This window comes from Vombatus ursinus, unplaced genomic scaffold (genome assembly GCF_900497805.2).
Source record: "Vombatus ursinus unplaced genomic scaffold, bare-nosed wombat genome assembly UNPS02014832.1, whole genome shotgun sequence".
Lineage (NCBI taxonomy): Eukaryota > Metazoa > Chordata > Mammalia > Diprotodontia > Vombatidae > Vombatus > Vombatus ursinus.
Window position 1 is genome coordinate 44297347 of NW_020954610.1, and position 25098 is coordinate 44322444.

At 37.1% G+C, this 25098-nt stretch overlaps 1 protein-coding gene across 1 annotated transcript in view; it reads right to left on the reverse strand.

Moving 5' to 3' along the window:
- SVEP1 (sushi, von Willebrand factor type A, EGF and pentraxin domain containing 1) overlaps window positions 1-25098 on the reverse strand; it is a 318257-nt gene that overhangs the window by 77535 nt on the left and 215624 nt on the right. Inside the window, exons 25-34 of the mRNA XM_027839092.1 lie at window positions 20734-20891; window positions 16232-16433; window positions 13683-13858; window positions 11414-11538; window positions 6226-6349; window positions 5223-5393; window positions 4287-4460; window positions 2831-2950; window positions 1111-1287; window positions 359-443 (exon numbers count right to left, since the gene is read on the reverse strand). Of these exons, the coding sequence (XP_027694893.1) occupies window positions 359-443; window positions 1111-1287; window positions 2831-2950; window positions 4287-4460; window positions 5223-5393; window positions 6226-6349; window positions 11414-11538; window positions 13683-13858; window positions 16232-16433; window positions 20734-20891 (1512 nt within the window). The remainder of the gene's footprint in view (window positions 1-358; window positions 444-1110; window positions 1288-2830; window positions 2951-4286; window positions 4461-5222; window positions 5394-6225; window positions 6350-11413; window positions 11539-13682; window positions 13859-16231; window positions 16434-20733; window positions 20892-25098) is intronic.

Consider the following 25098-nt stretch of genomic DNA (forward strand, 5'->3'; position numbering starts at 1 on the left):
TCTTTCTTTCTTTTCCATCCTTCTTTCCTTTCTCTTTTTCTTTCTTTCTTATTTTTTCCAATTCCACTTTGCTAGTATCCTTCAAGAACATTAGAAAATACACAAATACATAAAAACTGTAGGAAGTCATTTTTATAGACATAATTACTGACTCCAAATAATCTTCCACTGGTTGTATCCTATGTGATTTATTGGTAGTTTAATTATTTTTAAAAACTGAATATGCAATTCACTTAATTCTTTGTTATTCTATCTCACCTTTGGAACTACACATTCCCTTTCTATTCAATGATTACTACCTCATCAGCACATTATAAAAAGTTCTTGCAAATTGTTTTCATCACAATCAGACTCCTACCTGTAAATCACTTTATTACCATAGGTAAATGTTGATCCCTCAATACCACAGTTCTCTGGAACAACAGGCCCACCACAGGAAACGGCTTCCAGGAAATGGAAACAAAAAATACTGTATTTGTTTAGCTGGCCAAAATCATTTAAAGATAGATTTAAAAAAACACATTTCTTAGATATTTGGGGGTAATAGAATTTTTTAAACCATTATATTTGTGTACATTTTGAATGTACCAGGAATATACAGAAAGGCCTAAGGGAAGGCCTCTAGAGAATAAGGGAGATTCTCTGTGGAGGAATAATGTGAAGCTGTGGACAAGAATAGAATAGAATTAGAAGGAATGGGCGTGTTGAGATCTATACCTATAGAGCCAGATCCCTCATTGATGAGATTGAGAATTCATCGTTGTATTTGGGAATTAAAACAAATTTGCATACAGAATAACAAATTTAAAAGGACACTTTACAAATTAAAAAGCATATCTTTCATAACAGCCCTGTGAGTTAGGCCAGTAGTAAGAGTACTGCTATTTCCATTTTACAGATGAGTAAACTGAGACCCACAGAGCTGAAATGACTTGGCCTAGATAACATATCTATTAAGCTGCAATGCAGGAACCCACTAAGAACAACAGTGATAGCAGCAGTAGTATCAAATACAAAACATGCTGATGAAACATTTAAAGATCTAACATTATCTTTAAATCACTGCCAGTATAGCATCCAGTAAACACAAAGAATTTAACTAAGATATACCTTCACAAAATGGTATTTGGTGACTCCATTTTCCTGACTCCAAACACGTAATTTTGGACACTCCTATCAGTTGATAGCCTTCTTCACAAGAGAAAATAACTTCTCCACCAACAGTATAAATATTACCAGAAGAATGACCATTGTCTGTTTTGCCAGGATCCTGACATTTTATGGGTTCTTGAAAGAAAAAATGGCTGGTTAAATAGATATATATGTACGTATATGTATAATGAAAAGTGGTTTTGAAAATAGGAAAAAAAGAAAACCCATCAGTTTTGTGAGGATACTTCATGCAGTCTGAGAATCTTGAGCATGCTAATCACAATCTGATCCAATTGCACATTCATCCACAAGTAAAACCCACACACAGCATTTTATCTAAACAACTGTTAGTTACAGAAAGAAGCTATTAGAAAGTAGACCAGATTTTAAGGCTATAAAATCATTCTGATTCTATAAAGGAATATTTTGCTTATCTTATAAAACATGATGGTGCAAAGCTATGCATTTTCATTACTAATATTTATACTAATTCTATCTAAAATTAAATAGATATCTAATAATTAATTTGCTATTTCAAATAATTCAATAAATAAAATAAACATGTTTGAAAAGGCGAAACTTTTTGCAACTCTGCTTTCTTTAATGAAACTGATTTGGTAGGACCAAAGTCCCCAAATTGCAATGATATAATGTTGGTGAAAGGTGACTTGATATTAAGTTAACATTTGCTTCTGAGAACTAGGGTATTAAGTAAATATTTTAGGGCACAAAATCCATTTGGTTAAAACATATTTTAAAATGGAATGTTAAGTTGTTTTTCTTAAATGCCACAAACAAAAAAAGTGTCAATTATTGCTTCTTTATAACATCCCGTCAGAGCTTCCAATATGCTTTTTAAAAAAAAAGTAATTATCTTCATTCCTAGAAAAAACACTAAAAATAAAGAAATAGAAAGCTCTACTTTTCCTTCTTTTTCATATAATGGGGGACAGAGAGTGAACCATAATTGATTTTCTCAATACAACTAGTTTCTAGTAGAGTCAATGAGAGAAGCACACAAGCACTGAACATATAAGAAGGTGCAAAGTGGTCCTATGTAATTATCGAATGTACCGTTTATCAGCAAATATGACACTAGATAAACAACATACACTCAAGATTCTTCCCATTCCTCCTTCCCCATCCCCACATATACAGATATGCTTCATTTAAAAAAAATCAATGCAAGAAACTCCAAATATACAAAACAGATAAATTAGGGTGTAATTATTTATATAACACCCACCCACCCATAAAAGAATTCAGCTTAGAATTAGAGTTCCTTTGAAAAGTAAACTCCTCTCTGGGAAAACATATATTTATTGATCATTAACTAATGGCTTATAGGAAATGTTTAGAGCCATTATCAATTGAAGGTCAGTCATAAATGAAGGCAAGAGATTCTTAAAATTATAATGTTAGAGGTAAAATGTGATTAGATTTAAAAAATATTTAATTCACTTAAATTTTCATGGAAGCATCAATTACATAAAACAAAACATAAGAACGGGGTTAAAATGTTAATATATTTCAAATATACTCAATCTTCAAATAAAATTAATTTCAAATATATACATATATGTTTATATGTATGTATATCCATAAACATGTATATATGTTAACAAAAAGGGGAAATTTTATCAGGATCGTTACAGCTAGTGGTGCAAATGCTTATTACCTGCACATTTTTTTCCATCTCCTGTGTAGGGTGGGATGCATGTACATATATAGGACCCATTTGTATTAAGACAGGAAGCATGCTTATCACAATCTGATCCAACTGCACATTCATCGACATCTAAAACCCAAGCACAGCATTTTATCTAAACAGTCTTTTTTAGAATTGGATGCTATCAACAAATCTGCAGGTGATCCTAAAAGTCTGTTTTTGTCCTTTTCCTTCCAAATGAAAACTATATCTATAATTCCCAATTATTTTTGAAGAAATATTTTATTTTTTCTAATTACATGTAAAACAATTTTAACATTCATTTATTAAAATGTTGAGTTCCAAATTCTCCCCCTCCCTCTCTTTTCTCCCTGCTCATTGTAACTCCCAATTCTTAATGATTATTTAATCCAGTTATCTTGAGCTTTGAAATCTAAGATTTCTATCCTTCAACAGGTATTTATGAAGTTCTGGGCACATAAACAAAGTTCAACAGTCCCTGCCCTCAAGGAGTTTATATTCTCACAACATGAACATGACATAAGTATCTCTGAAACTCATACAAGGCATATACAAGTGTAACCGGCAATATCTCTGGGGAGGAGTTGCTCAAGGTAACTTTCAGGGAGAAGACCCTAGTAGCTGCGGGAACTGGGAAATATCTCTTGAAGATATCATTGGAATTGGGATTTAAAGGAAAACAGGGATCCCAAGAGGTAGGGGTGAGGAATGAGGTCATTCCTGGCAAGGAAACAAACAGTGCAGAGGCAGAGAGAATCTGAAAATCAGAGTGTTCCGGGTGAGGAAGAACAAGGAAAACTATTTGATGGGACTCAAGTGCTTCAAGGGAAGTGATGTAAAATAAGGTTGGAAAGGTAGCATGAGGTCAGTGTTACAAACACTTTTAAGTCCCCCAAATAGGAGTTTATATTTGATCCTAAAGGTAATAGGAAGCCACATCACTTTAGGAAAATCACTCCACATCAGTGTGAAGGATGGATTATTGAAAACTGCAAATATTTTACAAATATACTGTATTGGTCATATAAATACAACTGTTATATTCCCATTGTAGAGAAGGATAAATGAAGGCACAGAGATCATTAAGGATTTGCTCAATTAGGCTGAGACAATGTAGTATTTGGAATATTAGGTGATCATTAAAGATCACCGATTCCAACAGAGCTGGTCACAAATACATTTGAGATCATTTCAAAAGTTGAGTTGAGGGAACATGGTCTAGTGAAAGAGTCCTGACTTGGGGTCAAAGGACCTGCGTTCAAATCCTTACTCTTTCATTTTTATATGTATGACGTGACCAGACCTCTTATTCTCTCCAAGTCTCAGGTTCCTTATCTATAAAATGAGGGTGTTCCTTCCAGCTCTAAATCTGTCATCTTTGATTTACACCAAGCAAAGTGCAGTATTTTCAGCTTGAGTCAAAACTGTCAGATTAATTTTTTACCAAGGCATGAAGGTGAGATGCCATTCCAGCTTCCATTATCTGTACAGAACATCCTTGAATCGCCCAGCAGATAATAGCCATTGTTACACTGGTAGGTGACTGTGCTGCCTGCATAAAAGTCCTCGGCAGAATAAAAGCCATTCTCCAAAGGTGGTGGCACTCCGCAGCCAATTCCTACAACATAGCCGAGAACATAACTACACAATGAGTGAAACCAATATGATCAAAATGGGTTTTAAGAAAGTTCAAAGAATAACTCTTTTACATAATGCACACATTGGAAAAAGCACGGGTTCCCACATACCCAGGACCTAAAAGAATGATTGATTTTGGATTTTGAGGCTATTGAAATTCAGAAAGTAGCCTAAATGAAAATAAATCACAAGGCTTAAATACCATTTTAACATGACCTGTCCATATTTTCTGTTCAGGTTTTCTTTGATTTTTCATGAAATTTCATGATTTATAGAATTTTGAATGCATTTTGTGCATGAGAGTAGGGGTTTGGATATAGTTAAATTTTTAGTATTTAGTATATTTAATAATAGACATTTAGTAAAAAGAGCACTGGTCCCCACGTTAAAAAACATGAGTTCCAGTCCCTGGTTCTGCCAATACCTAGTTTTATAAATCATTACAATCATCACATACATGAGTCCTAGCTATGTTTGCTAGTTCCCTCTTCATTCCTAGCTATTTCCACTTCTTTCTTCTATTCCCCATATCATTAGGCTACAGGAACCACAGAATCTGAATGGGATGTGAGCAATCTAATCGAACATTCTCATTTTATGGATGAGGAAGCTGAGGTCTCATAAGGAGAAATGATTTGTCCAAGGTTATAGAATTATTAACAAATCACTTCCTTGAAAAGGGCTGAGGAGGTACCTCTCTTTTTCATGTGTCCTAACAACATCATTGACAAAGAGAGCTCACTTTCACAGTGCGGCAGTGGTTGAGTCCATTGTCCCTGATTCAGACAGTACTGAATAGCATCCCCGACTATCTGGAAACCCGCATCACAGAAAAGATTGACTTTAGAGCCTGGTTTTAAATCTGTTGTTAAGGTCCGCAGATGAGGTACATATCCGTCTAACGATGGACAATCTGGAGATAGAATACATGGGAGCAGACAGTTTTGAGAAACATGGTTGCAGGATGAGTCCAACATATGGAATGTTAATTACGCATGTATATTTGAACACTAAACACATTCTGCTTTTATGAATATGCTAAGTTCCTTGGCTTTCCTAAATGGAGGAGAGGAGCAAAGTTGAAGCTATTTTGCTTTGACAAAGGTTTCAGATTATTTTGTTTTAACAAGACTTTGAAGGAGAAAACAGTTTTAACAATACAGTTTGAGAAATACAATCTTGAATTTTAAAGAAATAAAAGATAAAAAAATCAAATTACTAGCACAATCCTCTATTTGAAGCAATAAGCCATTTGAATTCATTTAGCTATTCAGTATAGGAAGACTTAAATTTTTATACAGCCTCTGGAAATTTTAGGAATGGAGAAATAATTATCTCATTGTCAATATAATTCATTCCAGGCTGTTGAAGGAGATACTACTTAAACATTCAATTTTGTGAAGAAAACATTTGATTGTTCAGATTCTGATTATCTAGTTGATTATTCAGATCTTTTGCTTTTCTTTTTCCTCTCTTTTCATTCTCCTTTATGTTGCCATTTAATTGTTCATTAGACCTCCCATCAAAGGATGGACACACACACAGACACAAACAAAAATAGCATAACAGGAATTTCAGCTATTAGTCAGCAGTTCTGGCAAAGAGTTTGTTGGGAGGAAATTGTTGATTAAAATTCAATTCAAATAAAACTGAATAAAATTCATTTATCTAAGTAATTCTCTCAAGAATGTAACCAGTATATTTTAAGATCACTTTAAACTAAAACATACAAAAGAAATTCTAACCAGAACAGAATATACTCTTGGAATCAATCTTCACTTTTCCAACAACTCCTGATAGGAAGTCCGGCCAGGCCAACACATTTCCTTTACTGAGTCCTTCTGGACAAGAGGTAGCCAAAGACTTCACCTGAAAGTTCAATAGATACATTTAAATATGCTCTATTTTGTTCATTCAAACCCAAATATGGAAGATAAGAACTTGTCTTATTGAAAACTCATGGACATGTTCACAGGATTGGCATTATAAATAGATGGAGATATAGGTAACATTCACATGATGCCCAAGAAGGATAGTTGGCCCTACGTGCCTCCTCCTCCTCCAGACTCTGCTGATTAAAATTCCACAATCAGAAATTTAATTCTTGTTTTAAGGGTGTATTCAAGGCCAAAATTCAAATGTTCCTGGGAGGGGTGACTCATTAATTCATATCAGTCATTTACTCTATAGTATGAATGGACTTAAAAAAAAATGAGAACAGATATTGATAACAGGACAAAGGTGAAATATACTAGTAGCTAGAAAGAGGAAACTAAAGAGTATCACTGAAGGAAGAAAAAGACTGAGATAGGGGAGGCAAAGATAAACTCTGCCTTGTCACAACTGTGCCCAAGGTTGGAAACACATTGGTGAAAATATATGATCCTTGCAGTTGTAGGCTGTGGGTTATCTTTATTATAGTTTCTGAGTGTCAAAAATATCACAGGCAACTAGGTGGTGCAGTGGATAGAGCACCAGCCCTGAAGTCAGGAGGACCTGAGTTCAAATCTGACCTTAGACCAAATACTTAACACATAATAGTTGTGTGTCTCTGAGCAAGTCACTTAACCCCAACTGCCTAAAAACAAAACAAAAACAAGTTTTGGGGCAGCTAGGTGGCACAGTGGATAGAGCACTGGCCCTGAAGTCAGAAGGACCTGAGTTCAAATCCGGCCTCAGACCAAACACTTGACACTTACTAGCTGTGTGACCCTGGGCAAGTCACTTAACTCATTTGCCTAAAAATAAAAAAAAAATCACAGAATTTCAAAGTGGAAGGAAGTTTAAAGATCATCAAATACAATTTCTCATTTTACAAATAACACCTAATAATTATATAGATCTTTATTTTTCACTAACTGCTTTACATATATTATTTCATTTGATCCATACAACAACCCTGTAAGAATAAGGGCTATTATTATCATCCCTATTTTACAAATAAGAAAACTGAGGCTGTGCATGGTTAAGTGACTTGTTAGGATCACACAGCTAGGGCAAGATTTGAATCCAATTCTTCCTCATTCTAAGTCCATTGTTTAGGTCTTTATGTCCCTAGCTGCCTCAAATGAGAAGGCTGAGATCCAGAAGGAGGAAGTAATTTATCTGTGGTCATATGGCCAATCGATTCTCTTCAGTTTCCTCATTTGTAAAGATGATTGCTAAGGTCCCCTTAAGTTCTGCAATTTTACAATTCAATGATGAATGATAGAGCTAGTACTAAAATACGGATCTTTTGACTGCCAGCTAAAGGAATGGCAGGATTTATAGAATTTCAAAGTTGGAAGGAATATCAGAGGCTAACCTATACCTATACAAGAATTCTTTCTAAAACACATGCAACAAGTGGTCATAAGCCATTTGTCTGAAGACTTCCAGTGAGGGGAACCCAATACCCACCAAGGCACCCGATTCCATTTTCAATAACTAATTATTAGGAATTTTTTCTTTATATAAAATTTAAATGACCCCTTTATAACTTCCATGCATTGCTCCTAGGTAGATAGAACTAGGGTAGAACAAAGGATATTCTGAATTCTACAAAAACAAGTTTAATCTCTCTTCCATGTAAACATCCTTCAGATGTCTGAAGATATTTATGTTCTCTCTGCCTTTGGAGAAGTCTTTTCTTCTCCAGGGTAACCAACCCTAGTTCCTTCAACTATCCTCATATATTTTGGCCTTCAAAACTTCCACTGTCTTATTTCCCCTTTTCTGGAAATCCCACAGTTTGGCAACTTCCTTCCTAAAACATTGTGACCAGAACTGAATAAAATATTCCAGATATACTTTTAGCAGAGAAGAGTATAGTGTGAATACTATCTCCTATGCTATGGGCACTATATTCCTCTTAATGCAATCTAAGACAGCATTAGATTTTTGGCTACCATCTTGCATTGTTGACTGAAATTTAGCTTGAGCCTCCTAAAATCCCAGATCTTTTTGCAATTATTCTATAATCATTTCCCCTCTCCATCTTATAATTATGAAGTTGATTATTTTTTAATTACTTAATTTATTTTTTAGCTTTCAACATTTACTTTTTGAAGCTGATTATTTAAGCCCAACTATAAAACTCTATATTTTTTTCCTGGAGGAGGTCATACAATCATGCTGTTTGAGTCCAAAATAAATTTATTTTATTTAATCTCAAATAGGTCATCACTGCAGAAAGGGAATTCTTAAACTCCCTAATTGATTCTCTATCCTAATCACAACGGTTGTTCTAAATTTTCTCCTTAGCTGCCACAGCACCCTGTTCCCCACCCTCTTAGCTGAGGACCTCTCCTCATAATTTATCAAGAAAAACAAGGCCCATTTGCCCTGAGCTCCCTTTTCTTCTCTTTTCATTTATACCTCCCTGACATTATCTTCCACTATCTCCTTCTTTACTCCCAATCTCTGATGAAGAGGTGGCTCTTTTCATCAAAGCCAACCTTCTACATGGACCTTTGATCCTGTTCTCATGCTACCATCCTCAGCAGCCCTAATTTAATTCCCATTCTCTAATCTTCAACTTCTCTCTATATACAGGTTTCTTCCCTTTGTGTCTTCTGCATCCTTAAAAAACCTTCCTTAGTCCTAAGGAAGTTCCTGTTAGTTCTCCTCCTCTTCTCAACTAAACTCTTTGAAAAAGCAATTTAAATTTTGTGCCCCCATGTTCTCTCCTCTCACTGTCTTCGAAGCTCTTCAAAATCTGGATTCCCGAATCACCACTTGACTGAAACTATTTTTTCCAAAGTAACCAATGATTTCTTGTTTGCGAAATCTAAAGACCTATTTTCAATCCTCATCCTCATTGACCTCTCTGTTGCATTTGATACTACTGATGACCTCCTCCTGGATACTGTCTCTCCTCTGAGTTTTTAATGACACTGTTCTTTCTTGGTCCCACTTCTTCCTATCTGACCACTCCTCTATATTCTTTGCTGGATCATCAACCCTACCATGTCCTCTAACCATGGGTTAACCATGGGTTCTGTCTTGGACCCTTTTGTCTTTTTTTTGTATATGCTTAGTTACTTGATAAACTTCTCAGCAACCATGGGTTCAATGATCATCTTTATGCACATGAAATATCTATGTATGCACTATGTATGAATGTATGTGTATGTATCCCTAGACACAATTCTGCATTATCAATTGCTTGAGAATATTTTGAACTGGATGTCCTAGAGGCATTTCAAAGCAAACATATCTAAAAAAGAACTTTTCTTCCCTCCCAAAATTCTACCCCAATTGTGAATGCTCCATTACTGTTGAGGGGAATACAATCCTAGTAATCCGGTTTCACAATCTCAGTGACATCCTTGATTTCTCACTCTACCTTACCCAACACATCCAGTCAGTTGCCAAATCTCACCATTTCCATCTCCACAACATCTTGTGTATACATTTCCCCCCTACTCACACACGAAACCACCACACTAGTTCAGGTCCTTATAACCTCTTGCCTATACTATTCCAATAGCCTGCCAATGGGTGTCCCTGCCTTAAGTCTCTGCCCACTCCAGTTTATCCTTCGCATCGCCACCAAAGTGGTTGTGCTAGAGTGCAGGTCTGACTATGTTCCCCTTCTGCTCAGTAAACTCCAGAGCCTCCCTGTTACCTTGGGATCAATATCAACTCCTTTCTTTGTCATTTAAAGTGCTCCACTATCTTTCTCCTTCCTATCACCCCCTTGTATTTCACTACCCTTCATATACTCTGCTATCCACCCATACTGGTCACACTTCTTATTTCTCACACCAGATGCTCTACCTCCTATCTACATGCCTTTGTCTTGGCTGCCCCCTATACCTGGAATTTTCTCCCTCCTCACTTCTTTCTCTTGGGATCCCTGGTTTCCATCAAGACTCAGCTCAAGAACCACCTTCTGTTAATGCCTTCCATTTTAAGGATACCTTTTTTTTTCTACTTTATATGTATAGTATGGCCAATGGCTATAGCTAATCAGTAACATTAACAATATAGCAGAGACCACAGTATAGATATTTGTAGGAAACGTCAGCAGCAATGGAATGAGTAATGAATTGAGAGTTAGTAGATCAGTGTTTTAGGCCAGACTCTGCCATTAATTAGCTTTGCAATCTTGGCTTAATCACTTAACCTCTTGGGGAGTCATTAGCAGTAAAGCTCATTTTCATATAGTCCTTTAAGGCTTACAAAGCATTTTCCACATGATAAGCCTATGTGGGAAGTAATACAAATATAATTATCCTTCCTTCCTTCTTTCCTCCTTCCCTTCTTTCTCTTCCTTTTTTTCCCTCATCTTTCTTCCTTTCTTCTTTCTTTCCTTTCTTCTTCCCTTCCTTTCCTCCATCTTTCTTTCTTCCTTTTTTCTTTTTTCCTTCCTTCCTTCCTTCCTTTTGTCCTTCCTTCCTGAGAATTAGAGTGTCTAGTTAACTTGCTAAAAGTCAAACAGCTAATAATTGCTGGAGATGAGATTAAAAACAAAATCACTGATTCAATTAGATTTAGAACTGGAAGGAACCTTGGAAATCATCTAGCATTTAACAGATGAAGAATAAGGTAATAAAAGGCCCAACAGGAATTCAAACCCTGGACTGTTGGATTAAAATATAGTACACTTCTTACAGGACTTTTCCTACCCTACCACACTGCCTCGATGAGAATTTAGACCAGGTAATCTCCAAATCTCTTTCCAGTTCTGTCATTCTGGCTATATACAGTTATCGGATACAGCGCAATCAGTAATACTTTCATGAAACCAAAAATGAGATTTGACCTTATAAATACTTCTGGATGAAATTATTCTGTGATCACCCAGCTGGCCAGAACATGAACATGAATTTAAAGATGAATTCTGCTTCATAACCAATGTAAGGCATTGGGACTTAAGCAATGGAAATTTCCATGACTTTTTTCCTCTGTTGTATCATATTCCTACCATATGGTGAAAATGAAATGCACCTGATCTGGAGCCAGGACATAGTCCCAAATGTTGAGCTGGCTTATAGAGCCCACAAATGACTCTGCTGGGTTGAATCCTTCTCCCCTTTTGTCTTGCTCTTGCCCAAGAACTAGTGAACCACCTCCTAAGGTGAGAAAAAGAGAGAAGGGGAAAAATGTTTCTGTATAGTCTTTGAATTGTTTTGATAGGCTTAGGAAATATTCCTTGAATGTTAATTCAATGACAGCATAATCTATGTAAATGATATCTGTTTGTTTTTTTTTTACTTAAATAATTCCACAGGCACAATCCTCATTGACACAGATTACTACCCTTCTATGCCTTTACATATAAATGATACCATAGAATCTTTTGAGTAAAATAAGTTATATTTTATTGATAAATACAATTTTATTTGTAAAATATTTAATAAAATACCCATAATTTTGGACATTAGTACTGACTTTATGGCTACTTGATAATGGAGAAAAAGAAAAAATATATAGATATATTAATAAAGGAAGATTATCTTATTAAGAAATACTTCAATTAGGTTATCTACTTTCTCTTAGGTACTTATTATGTGTCAGTGCTTCCTCCTAAGTGAATAGGGGAATTTGCTGAGTTTTGTAGAAACCTATTCTTTCCATTATCTCTGCAAACACTAATTAGATGGAAAAGAAGTTGAAAATTTATAGATACATATATACAGATATGTATGTATTATTGGAAAAGAAATTCAAAATTTATAGATACATATGCTCATATATATGAATATACAGATATCTTTAAATACTAAATGGAAAAGAAATTCAAAATTTATAGAAATGTATGTACACATATGTCTGTGTATACATATATCTACCAAAAATATAATCTTAATAGAAAAAGTCCTCATTTTTATTTGAGGTTCTGATAAATATATTTATAAATGGACCAGGACAGAATGGGAGGCTGCAAACTTGCCTTTTAGTATATGTTGTGGCACTATGATTTTGTAAGATGACCTCTCTATGCAGTGTGACCAAAACATAGTCATGCTGGCTTGTGACATTTGTCTCATTCTTCAATAGTCACACATTGCATGTGCCTCCCACACCAAGCTGCAGTGCCCTTCATGCTCCTCTCTGCCTAATAGCTGGTTCTTTACAGTTTCTAATCTTGGCCTCTGGAAAACCTTTTCTGAGCTGCCCCTGAAGGCTTCATTGTCTACTATCCCTTCAAAACCCTCTTCTGCACATCATTCTTTCCCCTATTCACCCAACAACGTGTTTATACTATTATGAATGTCAGTCCAGAAAGAGTTGATTGAATATATGTTCATGTTTTTTGGCATTAGTGTCCATCTATAACTATTTCTTTTGTCCTTCAATTTCATCTTCTTTTATTTCAATTCATAGGAGTTGCAAATAAATATTGCTAATTGATTGATCTAAAACCCCAGTAAGATAAGATGGCCTTTCTTGGGATCCTTCCATTACCCAGTTAAAGGCCTCTGTTGAATTCAGGTATTTCCTTTTTAAAATTGGAAAGATTCTTGGGCCATTTGCCTGAGATTTTATGATTCTTCAAATAAGTTCTACTTTTAAACTTACTGGGACTCAAAAAGAAATAGTGAATGTCATATATATGCATATGAGGGTGTACTCTAAATTAGCAGGCATATTAATAATTTCTTTAATAGAGAAAATGATCTTGCTTTGAGCCATAAAATGTGTTAGTCTCTCAATAGGATGTTCTCTCTTGACAGAATGTAAGCTCCCTGAGGACAGGGACTGTTCATGTATTTGTGTCCCCTATGCCTATTACAGGGCCTGCTCCTTTAACTAGGTACTTGATAAATGCTTATTGATGTTTATTATCTAGATAGATTACTGTATAAATTATATTCAGCATAGCTCATGGTCCCAAATAAATGACATCATATTTTTCAGTTTTCCAAGTGAATATTCTTGAACCAACTGAGTTCTATATTACCACCTTATCTTTATGAACCCAATGGGTACAGAGAACAAAGTTGATGACCTAGGAAGATAGTTTTTTATGTGTTTACATAGTGTAAGACATTTTCCAGGTCACTTAATGGACTGAACTGTGCCAGCTAGTTCACCTAGAAAATGATGGCAGTAAACAAGCATTTTGGATGAGCCTGGATAAATAAATGAGGCCATGTGCATTAAAGTTGTCAAAAAATGTGGTCAATTAAAAAAAAATCTAAATCAAAGGGCATCCAAGGACTCTATGTTCTATAGATACTACAGACACAAAATCATTTGTTCTAAGACATACCACGGATAGCTGAACCAACAGATAGGCCAGTGCCACCATCGGATAATTTTCCATCAATATATACTTTCCAGGATCCATCAGTACTTGTCCAAGTGACTGAGATGTGATGCCAAATGCCATCATTGACTGAGGGGCAGTCTGTTATCCTCTCCTTCCCATTCACATAAAGAACCCAGCTGCAGGAGAAAAAAAAAATGTCAGGTAGGTGTTATGTTCATCAGTACGCTTCCTTCTGCACAACTTAATTTAGCAAATATACACTGATCATCTACTATGTGTTGGCTTCTGTCTTAAGCACTGTGGAAATACAAAATTCAATAACTCATGGTTCCTGTCCTTAATGAGCTTAGAGTCTAGCAGCAACAAAATGACATATATAATAACAATTAGGTAAATTAGACTAGGAAAAGGGCTATAAAGTTATATAAACAAAGAGATGCTGAAGGTTTCAGTGGGAACAGGTTGCTAAATAAAAAATATGATTTTCCCCCAACTTGCTTGAATGTTGCAGCATCAGATTTGTTTCTAATTATATTTTGCCTCAGATCATATTAATTTGTAATAACAAGTCTCACATTTATTCATTTAACAAACATTTATTAAGTACCTACTATGTGCCATACAAGGCAGCTAGGTGGCACAGTAGATAGAGTGCAGGGTCTGGGAACAGACTTCAAATCCAGCCTCAAACACTTGATCCTGGGCAAGTCACTTAACCCTGCTTGCCTCAGTTTCCTCATATGTAAAATGAGCTGGAGAAGGAAATGGCAAATCACTCCAGTATCTTTGCCAAGAAAACCTCAAATGGGGTCACAGAGAGAGTCAGATGCAACTGAAAACACCTGAACAACAACAAAATGTGCCATGCACTGTGTTTGATCCTGGAGATCCACAGACAAAGTAGTCTCTGCTCTCAGAGTGTTCACATTCTCTTGCATGGAAGGAGATAGTCTTAGAATATGCTGAGATAAAGTGGTCTATCTGGAGGTGAAGGAAGTCACCCCAGGTAATCAATCCATTATGATACTTATACAGAGAATCAAGAGTAGACCTAAGGGCACCTATATGGAGCCACTTCCCTGATGGTGGAACTGACTTATTTTCCATATTTGATTCTAAGCACTTTGAGTTCTGTATAGGGCCATGCACTTTGTGGGCACTCTGTAAATAATTATTGAATGATTATTGCCAGAGAAGTGATAGGATTGATCCAGTATCAATTTATTAATAAGGAAGACCTTTATAAAGGTAAATAGCAGATTGCAGTTCTTGTTTCTCAAAATTAATTTATTCAAGCAGGTAACAAAAAGGACAGTCAGATAAAGGTGAGAGATTTAGAAGAAAATGAAAGAAGAGGAGGCTCGAGAAAGCAACAATGGACACTGAAAGCCATTGGACAAAAGATGTCACCCGATTTCCCATCATACACAAGTTTTTTCTCTACTGCTCCCTTTATAGGCAACTCGCAATGAGGACACTGCCTCTGCCAATGCAGACCAGCACTTCCTTTGAAACCTGTAGTCATAGAGAGTTACATCATGCACCAATAGATCAGGTGACTTGTCTAGGAACACAAAACCCCTACCTGTTAGAATCAAATTGAACCCAGTTCTTTTTGACTCTGAACCCAGCTCTTGATCCACTCTACATTACACCATGCTGCCTTGGCCCAGTTCTATTGAGCTGACTTCCCCTATTTGGGTGATAGGAATCTTGTCACAAATTCTTTGCTCCCTGGAAGGGGGGGGTGTGTGGTTATCCTATCTTTAGGATAATATAGGGAATACAAACCAGGACAGTATGGGAGGTTAGTTGTTCAAATAAACTGTTCAATTAAAATCAATTCAATTCAATTCAATTTATGTAGTACCACCAACCAGGGTGGGAGTGGAGGAGATTCTGCGGCCTTTGGGGTACACGTGGCTCTCTAGGTCCTCAAGTGCACCCTTTGACTAAATCCAAACTTCACAGAACCAATCCTAAAGTTTGGAGTCAGTCAAAGGGCTGCACTTGAGGACCTAGAGGGCTACATGTACTCTCAAGGCCACAGGTTCCCCACCCCTGAGTCCCAAGCACTTGTACAGAACACTTGTGCTAGGCGCTAAAGAAGATTCAAATTTGATAATATAGTTTCTGATCTAATGGACCTTACAGTCTAGGAGGGAGATATGGAACATACACAAATAACTCAGGTACAAAATACTACATAATAATGCATTAGAAAGATGAAAAGTGTTCCAAAGGGTTTGAGGGGTGAAAGGTCATTATGATTGGAGTGGTCTAAAGTGGGATTCAATAAGGGCTTCCTGAAGGAAATGGCATTTGAATTAGAATTTGGAAGACCAATAATGGACATCAGTGCCAAAGCCCCAGCCAGGCAAGAAAGGAGAATAGAATAGCAGGCTTCTCCTCTTTTCCATCCAACATCCCTACCATCAGTTAGTTTGAACCTCAACTCTTGGTCTCACTATTGTAAGTGAGCAGATAGGGATTTCCACATAAAACAACAACAACAAACATTGAATCTATTTATCGCTGGTTCTGCTTACCCATTATAATCAGTGAGAAGGAAAGTATTGTCACTTCCATCCTCAAGTGCATATGAGATTGGAGTTCCATAGTTGTTAACATCAGAAGAATTCATCCAGAATGTGCATGTAATGGCATTAAGAGGTGGGAGTACACCATCAAGCATGACATAACCATAGATCCCAGAAACTTCAAAATCCAGGTTAAAACCAGCAGACTGTTCTGCAACAAATATGAAAAACATTTAGCTCTAGATATGGGCAAAGACATTGCTCAACCAATGGGAGCAATATGCCCCCAAATAAAATTAAATAAGTCCAGTTTGGAAAAACTTAACATTCGGCTGTTTCTTCTTGGTCCCAGAGAACAGAACTAGGAGTGATATGTGAAAATTGCGGAGACAAATTTAGGCTTTGCATAATGAGAACTTCCTTCATTAATTTGGCATAACATTTCTTCCTTCATTAACTCATCTGCAATTTATAAACTTAAAAAGTTTATAGACTTAAATTTATGAATTTATAAATTTATAAATTTATAAACTTAAAGAGTTGTCTAGGGCATTGAGAGTTTAAATTATGTTCAATTACTTATCCAGGGTCAAACATGCAATACTTGAGTCGGGACATGAATCCAAGGCCAGCATGGAAGGCTGGGCCTTGCTGTGTTCATATATTATTCATATCATAAATAATAATGAGTCTTATTATACTATGTAAATACCAATGTGGTATTTATATATTATTCACATGTATAATATAATATTTATATATGTTTTATATTTTAAAAAACACTTTAACATTTATTAACTCAGTCTATTCCCTTGACAACTCTGAGATATTAGGGCAGTTATCATCCTGTTTCACAAATATGATAAGTGGAACTCAGAATATAAGTACCAATTCCAAAGTCACATAGCAAATTAGGGACAAAACTAAGACTAGAACCCATATAAAATTCGAGAACCCACGTAAGATTCTAAACTTTTTGAGTCCAGGGACAAATTCCTGGAATAGGGCCATGAACTCTATAGGCATTCAGTAAATAGTTATTGAATGGCTATTCCAGAAAATGACAGGCTAGATAAGGAATCAATCTAAAACCAAGAAGACTTTCTAAAAGTAAAGAGGGTAATTCCCATTCTTGATAAGGACTTGTTCAGGTAAGTAACAAAGATGATAATCAGATAAAGGTGAGGGCTTTAGAAGAAAGTGAAAGAAAGGGAGACTGGAGAAAGTGATAAGGGAAACTGTAAGCCTTTCAACAACAACAAAAAAAACCCCTTCACATTTCCTCCGAAAGCTTTTCTCTCCATCCATGTTTTCTCTCCACTACTTGCCTTATAGGGAACTCTCTCTACCAATGTAGAATGACACCTTCTCTGAAACTTAGAATCTTAGAGAGCTTCCTGGTGCATAAGAGGTTAAGAGATTTCCTCTGGATCACAAACCAGTATGTGTCAGTGACAGAATTGAAAGAATTGACCATCCAATGTATTATTATGTAATAATAATATATAAAGATACTATACAAATATTATAATACAATATATTATAATAATCCCATAATAACATTATAGATTTATTATAACACACTATAGTATAATAATATAATATTATATAATTATTATAATACAATATATTATAATAATAATAATTATATAAAATAGGTTGTCATTTACACAGTACTTCAGGGTTTGCCAAATGCTTTATATATCATTTGGTCCTCAAAGTAACTCTGTGAAGTAGTTATTATAGGTAGAATCCCAGTTTGCAAAAAAGGAAACAGACTTAGGGAAATTAAATGGCTTATACAGTCACAGAACTACCAAATATTAATTGAATATCTCACATTCGTTCCTTTATATCTCATTGCTTTTCTTTTTGTTTCTATGTGTTTGTCTAGTAATGCATATCTTAATCAACCAACAAGCATCTATTAGGCACCAACTATTTGGCACTACTGTGCTAGGCTCTGGGAGGACGAGACAAAAATGCCTCAGGCTTACTTTCTGTTGGAGGAGACAACCTGCACATAAATAATTATACATAAGATATATACAAAACAATTATAAAGAGGGATGTGTTAGAGCAAGCTCAAACTGGCTTGCAAGCTGACTGTTGAATTTTCAGGGTGAGCATCTGTACCTGGGAAATTAGCAAATGCTACAAAAGCAGTGGGTGATTTATTATTTCTATCTAGAGAGTCAGTTGTTAAACATTTACCAGCATTCTACTAAATATAAGGATAGGAGAAAAAAAAATTTTGGGGGGGTGTCACTAGCAGCTGTGGGAAGTGGGAAAGGTTTGATGTAGAAAGTGGTGCCTGAGCAGAATTTTAAAGGAAATAAGGGATTTTGAGAGGGGGAATCCATTCCAGGGATGGGAGACAGCCAGTACAAAGGTGCAGAGATGGAATGTTGGGTGTGAGGAATAGCAACCCAGCCTAGCTGGAGCATAGACTGTGAGAAGTGGAGTAGTGGTTAATGAAACTGGAACAGTAAATTGGGAGTAGATTGTGAGGGTTTTAAAAAAACAAATAAAGAGATAATATTTGACTGGAGAGGAAATAGGAAGGGATTGGATTTTGGTAAATAATGGAGTTTAGCATTTAAAGCTCTTCGTGGCCCAATCGCTTCCTACATTTCAAGTCTTTTTATAATTTACTCCTCTCCACATAACTCTGTGAATCATCTATCCTGGACAACTTGCTTACTTTACATTTCATCTTTGGTCTTTGTCCCGTCTGTTCCCTTGTAGCTGGAATGCTGTTTCTCCTCATTGCTGCCTCTTAGAATCCCTGGCTTCTTTCAAGACTTAAGGGCCTGTTTTGCCGGAAGCCTTTCAGGGTACCCCTAGATGCTAGAGCCTCCCACTCTAAGGTCACTTTCCATCTCTGCCATCTCTTCTATAAGGATAGGGAACACATCTCTGATTTCACTGTGTAGGAAATTCCTACGTCAGGGAACTCCCTCTACCAGTTCAGGTCTATGCTGTCTCTGTGATTTATGGTCTTTGGGAGTTGCTAATAATAATAACAATAATGATGACAATAAATAGCTAATATTTATATAGTGCTTGGGCAGCTAGGTGGTACAGTGGATAGGGTGCCAGGCCTGGTGTCAGGAAAACTCATTTTTTCTGAGTTCAAATCTGGTCTCACACACTTACGAGCTGGATGATCCTGGGCAAGTCACTTAATCCTGTTTGCCTCAGTTTCCTCATTTGTAAAATGAGCTGGAGAAGGAAATGGTAAACCACTCCCATATCTCTGCCAAGAAAACCCTAAGTGGGGTCACGAGTGAAAAACGACCAAACAACAACATATAGTGCTTATATGTATCAGGCACTGTGTGAACCATTTTACAATTATTATCTCATTTGATCTTCAACACAGCCCTGGGCAGGGGGTGCAATTATTATCCCCATTTTACAGAAGAGGAAACTGAGGCAAACAGGGTTAAGAGACTTGCCCAGGGTCACCCAGCTAGTAAGTGTCTGAGGTCAGATTTGAACCCTCAGGAGGACTCCTGACTCCAGATCCCATACTCAACCCACGGTACTACCTAGCTGCCTCGTCATCCTCAAAGCCAACCAAACAATTCAGAAGCTCAAGCTAAACCAGACAGACAATAAACAAACACCAAAAATGAAAAGCATTTTCTATTTAAAAAGAGAAAATTCAAACCAGTGTTTTGGGGCAAGCCCAACTGTGACATCAAGAGATGTATTGCAATTTTCCAGGCCTAAGCTCAAAGTCTGGTTCTGTCTGAGGTCTCCAGGTATATGATGGTAGGAGGTGAGGCTGGAATTTCCTTATGGAAGGTGAGGCTCACCCGAGGTGGTTCTCTACTATTGCCAGTGTCCTAAAGAATCTTCTCTTGGCATTGACTTTGGAGTGTGTGTGTGTGTGTGTGTGCAGATTTATACATCTCTGGAAAAATTTCTACTTTCTAAAACCCAAAGATACATCATCAGTTTGGGCTCGACCACTTTCCCTTCTGGAAGATACTTGGTCAGACTGGGTGTGTTCTGTTTAAGAATCACTGCTCTAACCATGAGGCCTAAGCTCATAGGATTTGGACGGAAATGAACCAGCCTGAGGAATGTAAACCAGAAGAAAATTACTTGGCCCACCGTTCTTTTATTTGGTTTGTGCTGTGCCTGAGATCTGCTTTTGGAAAATCATTTTAATCCAAGCTTAATTTGTGAGTCTATAAATTCTGAGTTAAACACTTCCTATTGACCCCTGCTAGGTGGTACTGTGGATAAAGTGCTGGCCTGGAGTAGGAAACGCTGGAGTTCAAATTTGATTTCAGACACTTACTAGCTGTGCAATCCTGGGCAAGTCACTTAACCTTGTCTGCCTCAGTTTCCTCATCTGTCAAATGAGCTGGAGAAGGAAATAGCAAACCCCTTCAGTGTCTCTGCCGAGAAAATCCCATGGACAGTTGGTCCACAGGGTCACAAAGAGTCGGACAGACACGACTGAACAACAACACTGACTCTTTGTTCCTCTGTACCTGTTTCACACCTGCTGCCTGAGAAGCCTGGCCGACATTTACAGATGTAGGTGTTCAGCCCATCCACACAGGTGGCCTGGTTTTTGCATGGGTTGGAATCACATTCATTGATATCCACTTCGCAGAGTGGCCCTGTGTATCCTGCCACACACTGACATCTGAAAAAGAACAAAATAAATATATTTGAGCGAGTACTCAGCCACTATGCCTCAGCCGCTCCTTGACTCTGCTGCTGTGGGGCCCTTCTCCCGTTGGAGAGCTCTTCCTAGACCCTACACTTTGGGGAAGGGTCTCACACCAGTCATCCCTGATTCTCCAATTATGTCACAATGGTCCCAACATGGATAGCTCCTTCTCCTCCCCCTACTTTTCAGCACTCTTTTTATGTGTTGCCTCCCTCCCCCAATTAGAACATAAGCTCCTTGAGGGCAGGGGACTTTCTTTTTGCTTGCCTTTGTATCCCCAGCACTTGGCATAGCCCCTGTTACAGGGGAAGCGCATCATAAATGCTGGTTGACTAACTAAAGGCTGTCTTCAACTTGTAAACAGTCCATACTCCAAAAATGTGTTTGTGAGACAATCCTTTGGAATTCTGAATATGTTTTCTAATAGAAACACTTTTATAGATCATGGCTAGCTTCCCACAAAGATCTAGTAAATCCAAATCATAGCCTTTATACTGTATGCATGCAATGAAAAATAGTCAAAATCAATACTGTTGCATTATTAATCAAAAACCTGAAATAAGAAAATGCTATACTAACTTATTTTTAAAAGCCCAGTGCATTCTGCAAATTATAGTTTTAGATTCTTGACGTTGATTCCTGACATTTATATGAAGTACAGAAAGAGATTTCAAAATTATTTGCTTTCTTGGCATTTAAAGAAACCAAGAAACAGATTATTAAATGTTTTGCAAGGATTTGGTAAGCAATGCAAAGGTCTCTAGGAACCAGCATGGACTCACTAAAAAGAGGGAATGCCAAACTCAATTAATTTTTTTTGAAAAGTTGATAGTTGAAGGAAATATGATAGTCTATCTTAGCTTCAGCAAAATGTATAACAATTTTATTTGGTCATGACAACCTTGTGGATAAGATAGTGTTGCCTGGTGGAGAATATTATTTGGTGCCTCTGCACCTCACTGAGCACTGGCACTCAGAAAAAGATGCGTCAACTTGGCAAGTGATTAGGGTAATGTCATAAGGCTTTATACTTGGTCCTGATCCATTCAATACTTGTATCAAAGACTTGGATGAAGTCAGAAAAGACATGATTATCAAATTGGCACAAAGCTGAGGAATATTTAATATAATTAATGGTAGACTCAGTATTTGAAATTACATTGACAAGCTGGAACACTAGACTAAAACTAATACAAAATAGAATTTAGCAGAAATAAGTGTCAATTGTTGCCTGCATTTATATAAAACAAAAGACCGGCTCTATATGTATACAGATAGGGCCACTTAACTGCTATCTGGACTCTATAAATATTCCCTTGGCCAATAAGACATAAAGATGGTTCAATCGACCTAACAATCAATTAACAATTTATTTCTCAAGTTTCCTTTATTGCTGGGCCCATTTTGACCTTGTATTCTAATTCTACAATAGTGGCTTCTTGCTTTTTCTATTGAGACAAAGTTGCTTCTTTGTGCCTCAGTCCTAGGAGCTAGGGGGCAGCTAGGTGACCCAGTGGATAGAGTGCAAGGCCTGGAGTCAGGAAGACTCATCTTTGTGAGTTCAAATCTGGCCTCAGACTCTTACTAGCTGTGTAATCCTGGGCACATCACTTAACCTTGTCTGCCTCAGTTTCCTCATCTGTAGAATGAGTTGGAGAAGGAAATGGCAAACTGCTCCAGTATCTTTGCCAGGAAAACCCCAAATGAGGTTATGAAGAGTTGGACAGGACTGAAATGACTCAACAACAACCCAGGAGCTGAGTCTTTGTCTTATTCACCTATGCCTAAAACTATATTCTGATCTTTTCATCTCAATTACTCTGCACCAAGGGTCTTGACTAGGATCTCTTTGCAGTCTTTCCAGGGAACCTTCCATGAATTATAGGTAACTCATTGGATTCACATTACTATCAACTACTAAATCCACCGCTGAAATTTCCCTAAATAAGATTCCATTTCTATTACTAATCTGGATCTTTCTACTGCCTACCAAGACTTACGATGGATATATGAGATGGAAGAGGCCTGTTTTGGTAGTAATTAATGTAAATAAAGTTTTTGATGTTCCATTTGACCAAAAGTTCAACATACTCAAACGATGCAGTATCTTATTTAAATAATAATGATAGTAAAACTGTTAAAACTAACATAGTCAGCCCTCAGGAATCAAAGTATGTCTCAGTCATGAAACACAGTCCCATTATACTTTGCCCTGAGTGATTATCTTAAAAGGCAAAATAGAGTGATCCAGAGGAGGGTGACCCAGAATGCAAAGGATTAGGAAGTCATGTCCTATGAAGGAAAGATAAAGGAATTGGGGGCAAGGGGATGCTTAGGGTCTTTGAAGACAAGGAGAGATAAGACCACTGACTTCCTAAATGTGAAGGCTTGTCATATTGAAAAGTTACTTCAGAAACTACTTATAGGAGTTACAAGAAGGCAGATTTTTGTCTCAATATTAAAAACTTTTCAGGTAACTAGAACAGGGATAAGATAGTAGAACAGACTGCCTTATTATTTTAATTCCATTGATGGAATCTTAATAAAGCTGCCCCCAGCCCCAATATTCTAACTTCTTTATAGGCCCCACTGAATAGCAGGCCCATTGCCCCCACCTAACCACTGCCCCCTCATCCTCAACTCAATATCCTAACTTCTTCATCTGTGCTGCACTGCTCACTAGAACAACAGGTGTGTCCATGAACTCATATTTCTCACAGAAACAGCAGGTGTGTCCGTGTTATGCGATCCCAGCCACTGCCTCTAGCTAGCCTCTGCTCCCAGACCCATTCTTCATATTTCCCACAGAAACAGCAGGAATGTCCATGCACTCAACCACAACCACATTCGTCTGGTCTCAGCCAGGACCACGATACTCAGCCAGTCAGAAAGTAGCCACCACCAGGATGAGCAAGCAGGATATAGATCCCAAAACAATAGGAGGGACTCTCCTTAAGTAGGCACCTGCAGTAATAGCAAAAGCTATCCTTTAGGTGAACTTATGACGTAGAGAGGCTTATTATAATGTTATTATCATATATACATGCCACCCCACCCAATAGGTTTTTCTGTATGCATTGTGGGTAATCGCATGCACAGTTCCACTGAGGCTGGAACCCCTCCCCTATTATCAAAACCTTTAACAAACCCCTCCTGCCTTTTTAATAGCCATAATTTCTGTTATGCAATTGCATCTTTACCCTATAAAAATCTATCTTGCTTTCACTAAAGTGGCTGGTTCCTCTTGGAACTTAGCCCACTTCATGAGAGGTGTCAATCTCTATGCCTGTACTTGGATTAGAGGTGGTCTGACTCAGAATTCTTTGAGACAGTTCCACCACAACATCATGAAACCACAACACCACGACTAAAGATGTTTACGCTCAGTGTGGATGACCATCTGTCAGGGTTGATGCATGGGCAATTCTTGACCTGGGTAGGAGGGTGGGATAGATGACCTCTGAGGTTCTTTCTGTTTCTATGATTCCATAATTCTATAAAATTGAAAAAAACAATGGAAAGGGTTCTGAATTTGGAGTCAAAGGGTCTATGTTCCCAATGCTGGCTCTGCTTTTGATGAACTGCCTGCCTTGGGCAAGTTATCTATCCCCTATGTGCCTCAGTTTCCTCTTTTATAAAATGACGTTCTTGGATTACATAACCTCTAAAGTCCACTGTTGCTTTAAATAAATGATCCAAAGAAATAGATTTTTATTTATCTGGCATGACAGTGGTTGAGGAAAACACGGTCACTTGGGGGAAAGTTGAGAAGATTGATGGAAGTTTTGAAGAGATTCTTATGTGAACTTCCCGATACTTTTAAGGGCAATAGAGATCATCAACATTGGTTCTTCATGTCTGCCTTTTACTTTTAAAAATTTATCTTTCTTTTTCCTTGCTCTTAATTTAGATTCTTTATTTTTTTTTTCCTTGCAAATGGAATGACCAAGTTGGGGGAAACAAAAAGAGGTGAAAAATGTTTATGATGCTGAAAGACAGAGAAAAGGAAAGGGATTAGAGAGGGTGGATATGAATTTAGTCATTTCTTTAATTGAATGTGTATGCACATGAAGAAAGGATAATGCTTGAGGCGAAATTAACCGAATTAAGAGCCATGAAAGACTGAATCAAGTAGGGTAGCAAAGTGTGTGCAAAGTAAGTAGTTAAAGAAATAGAATTA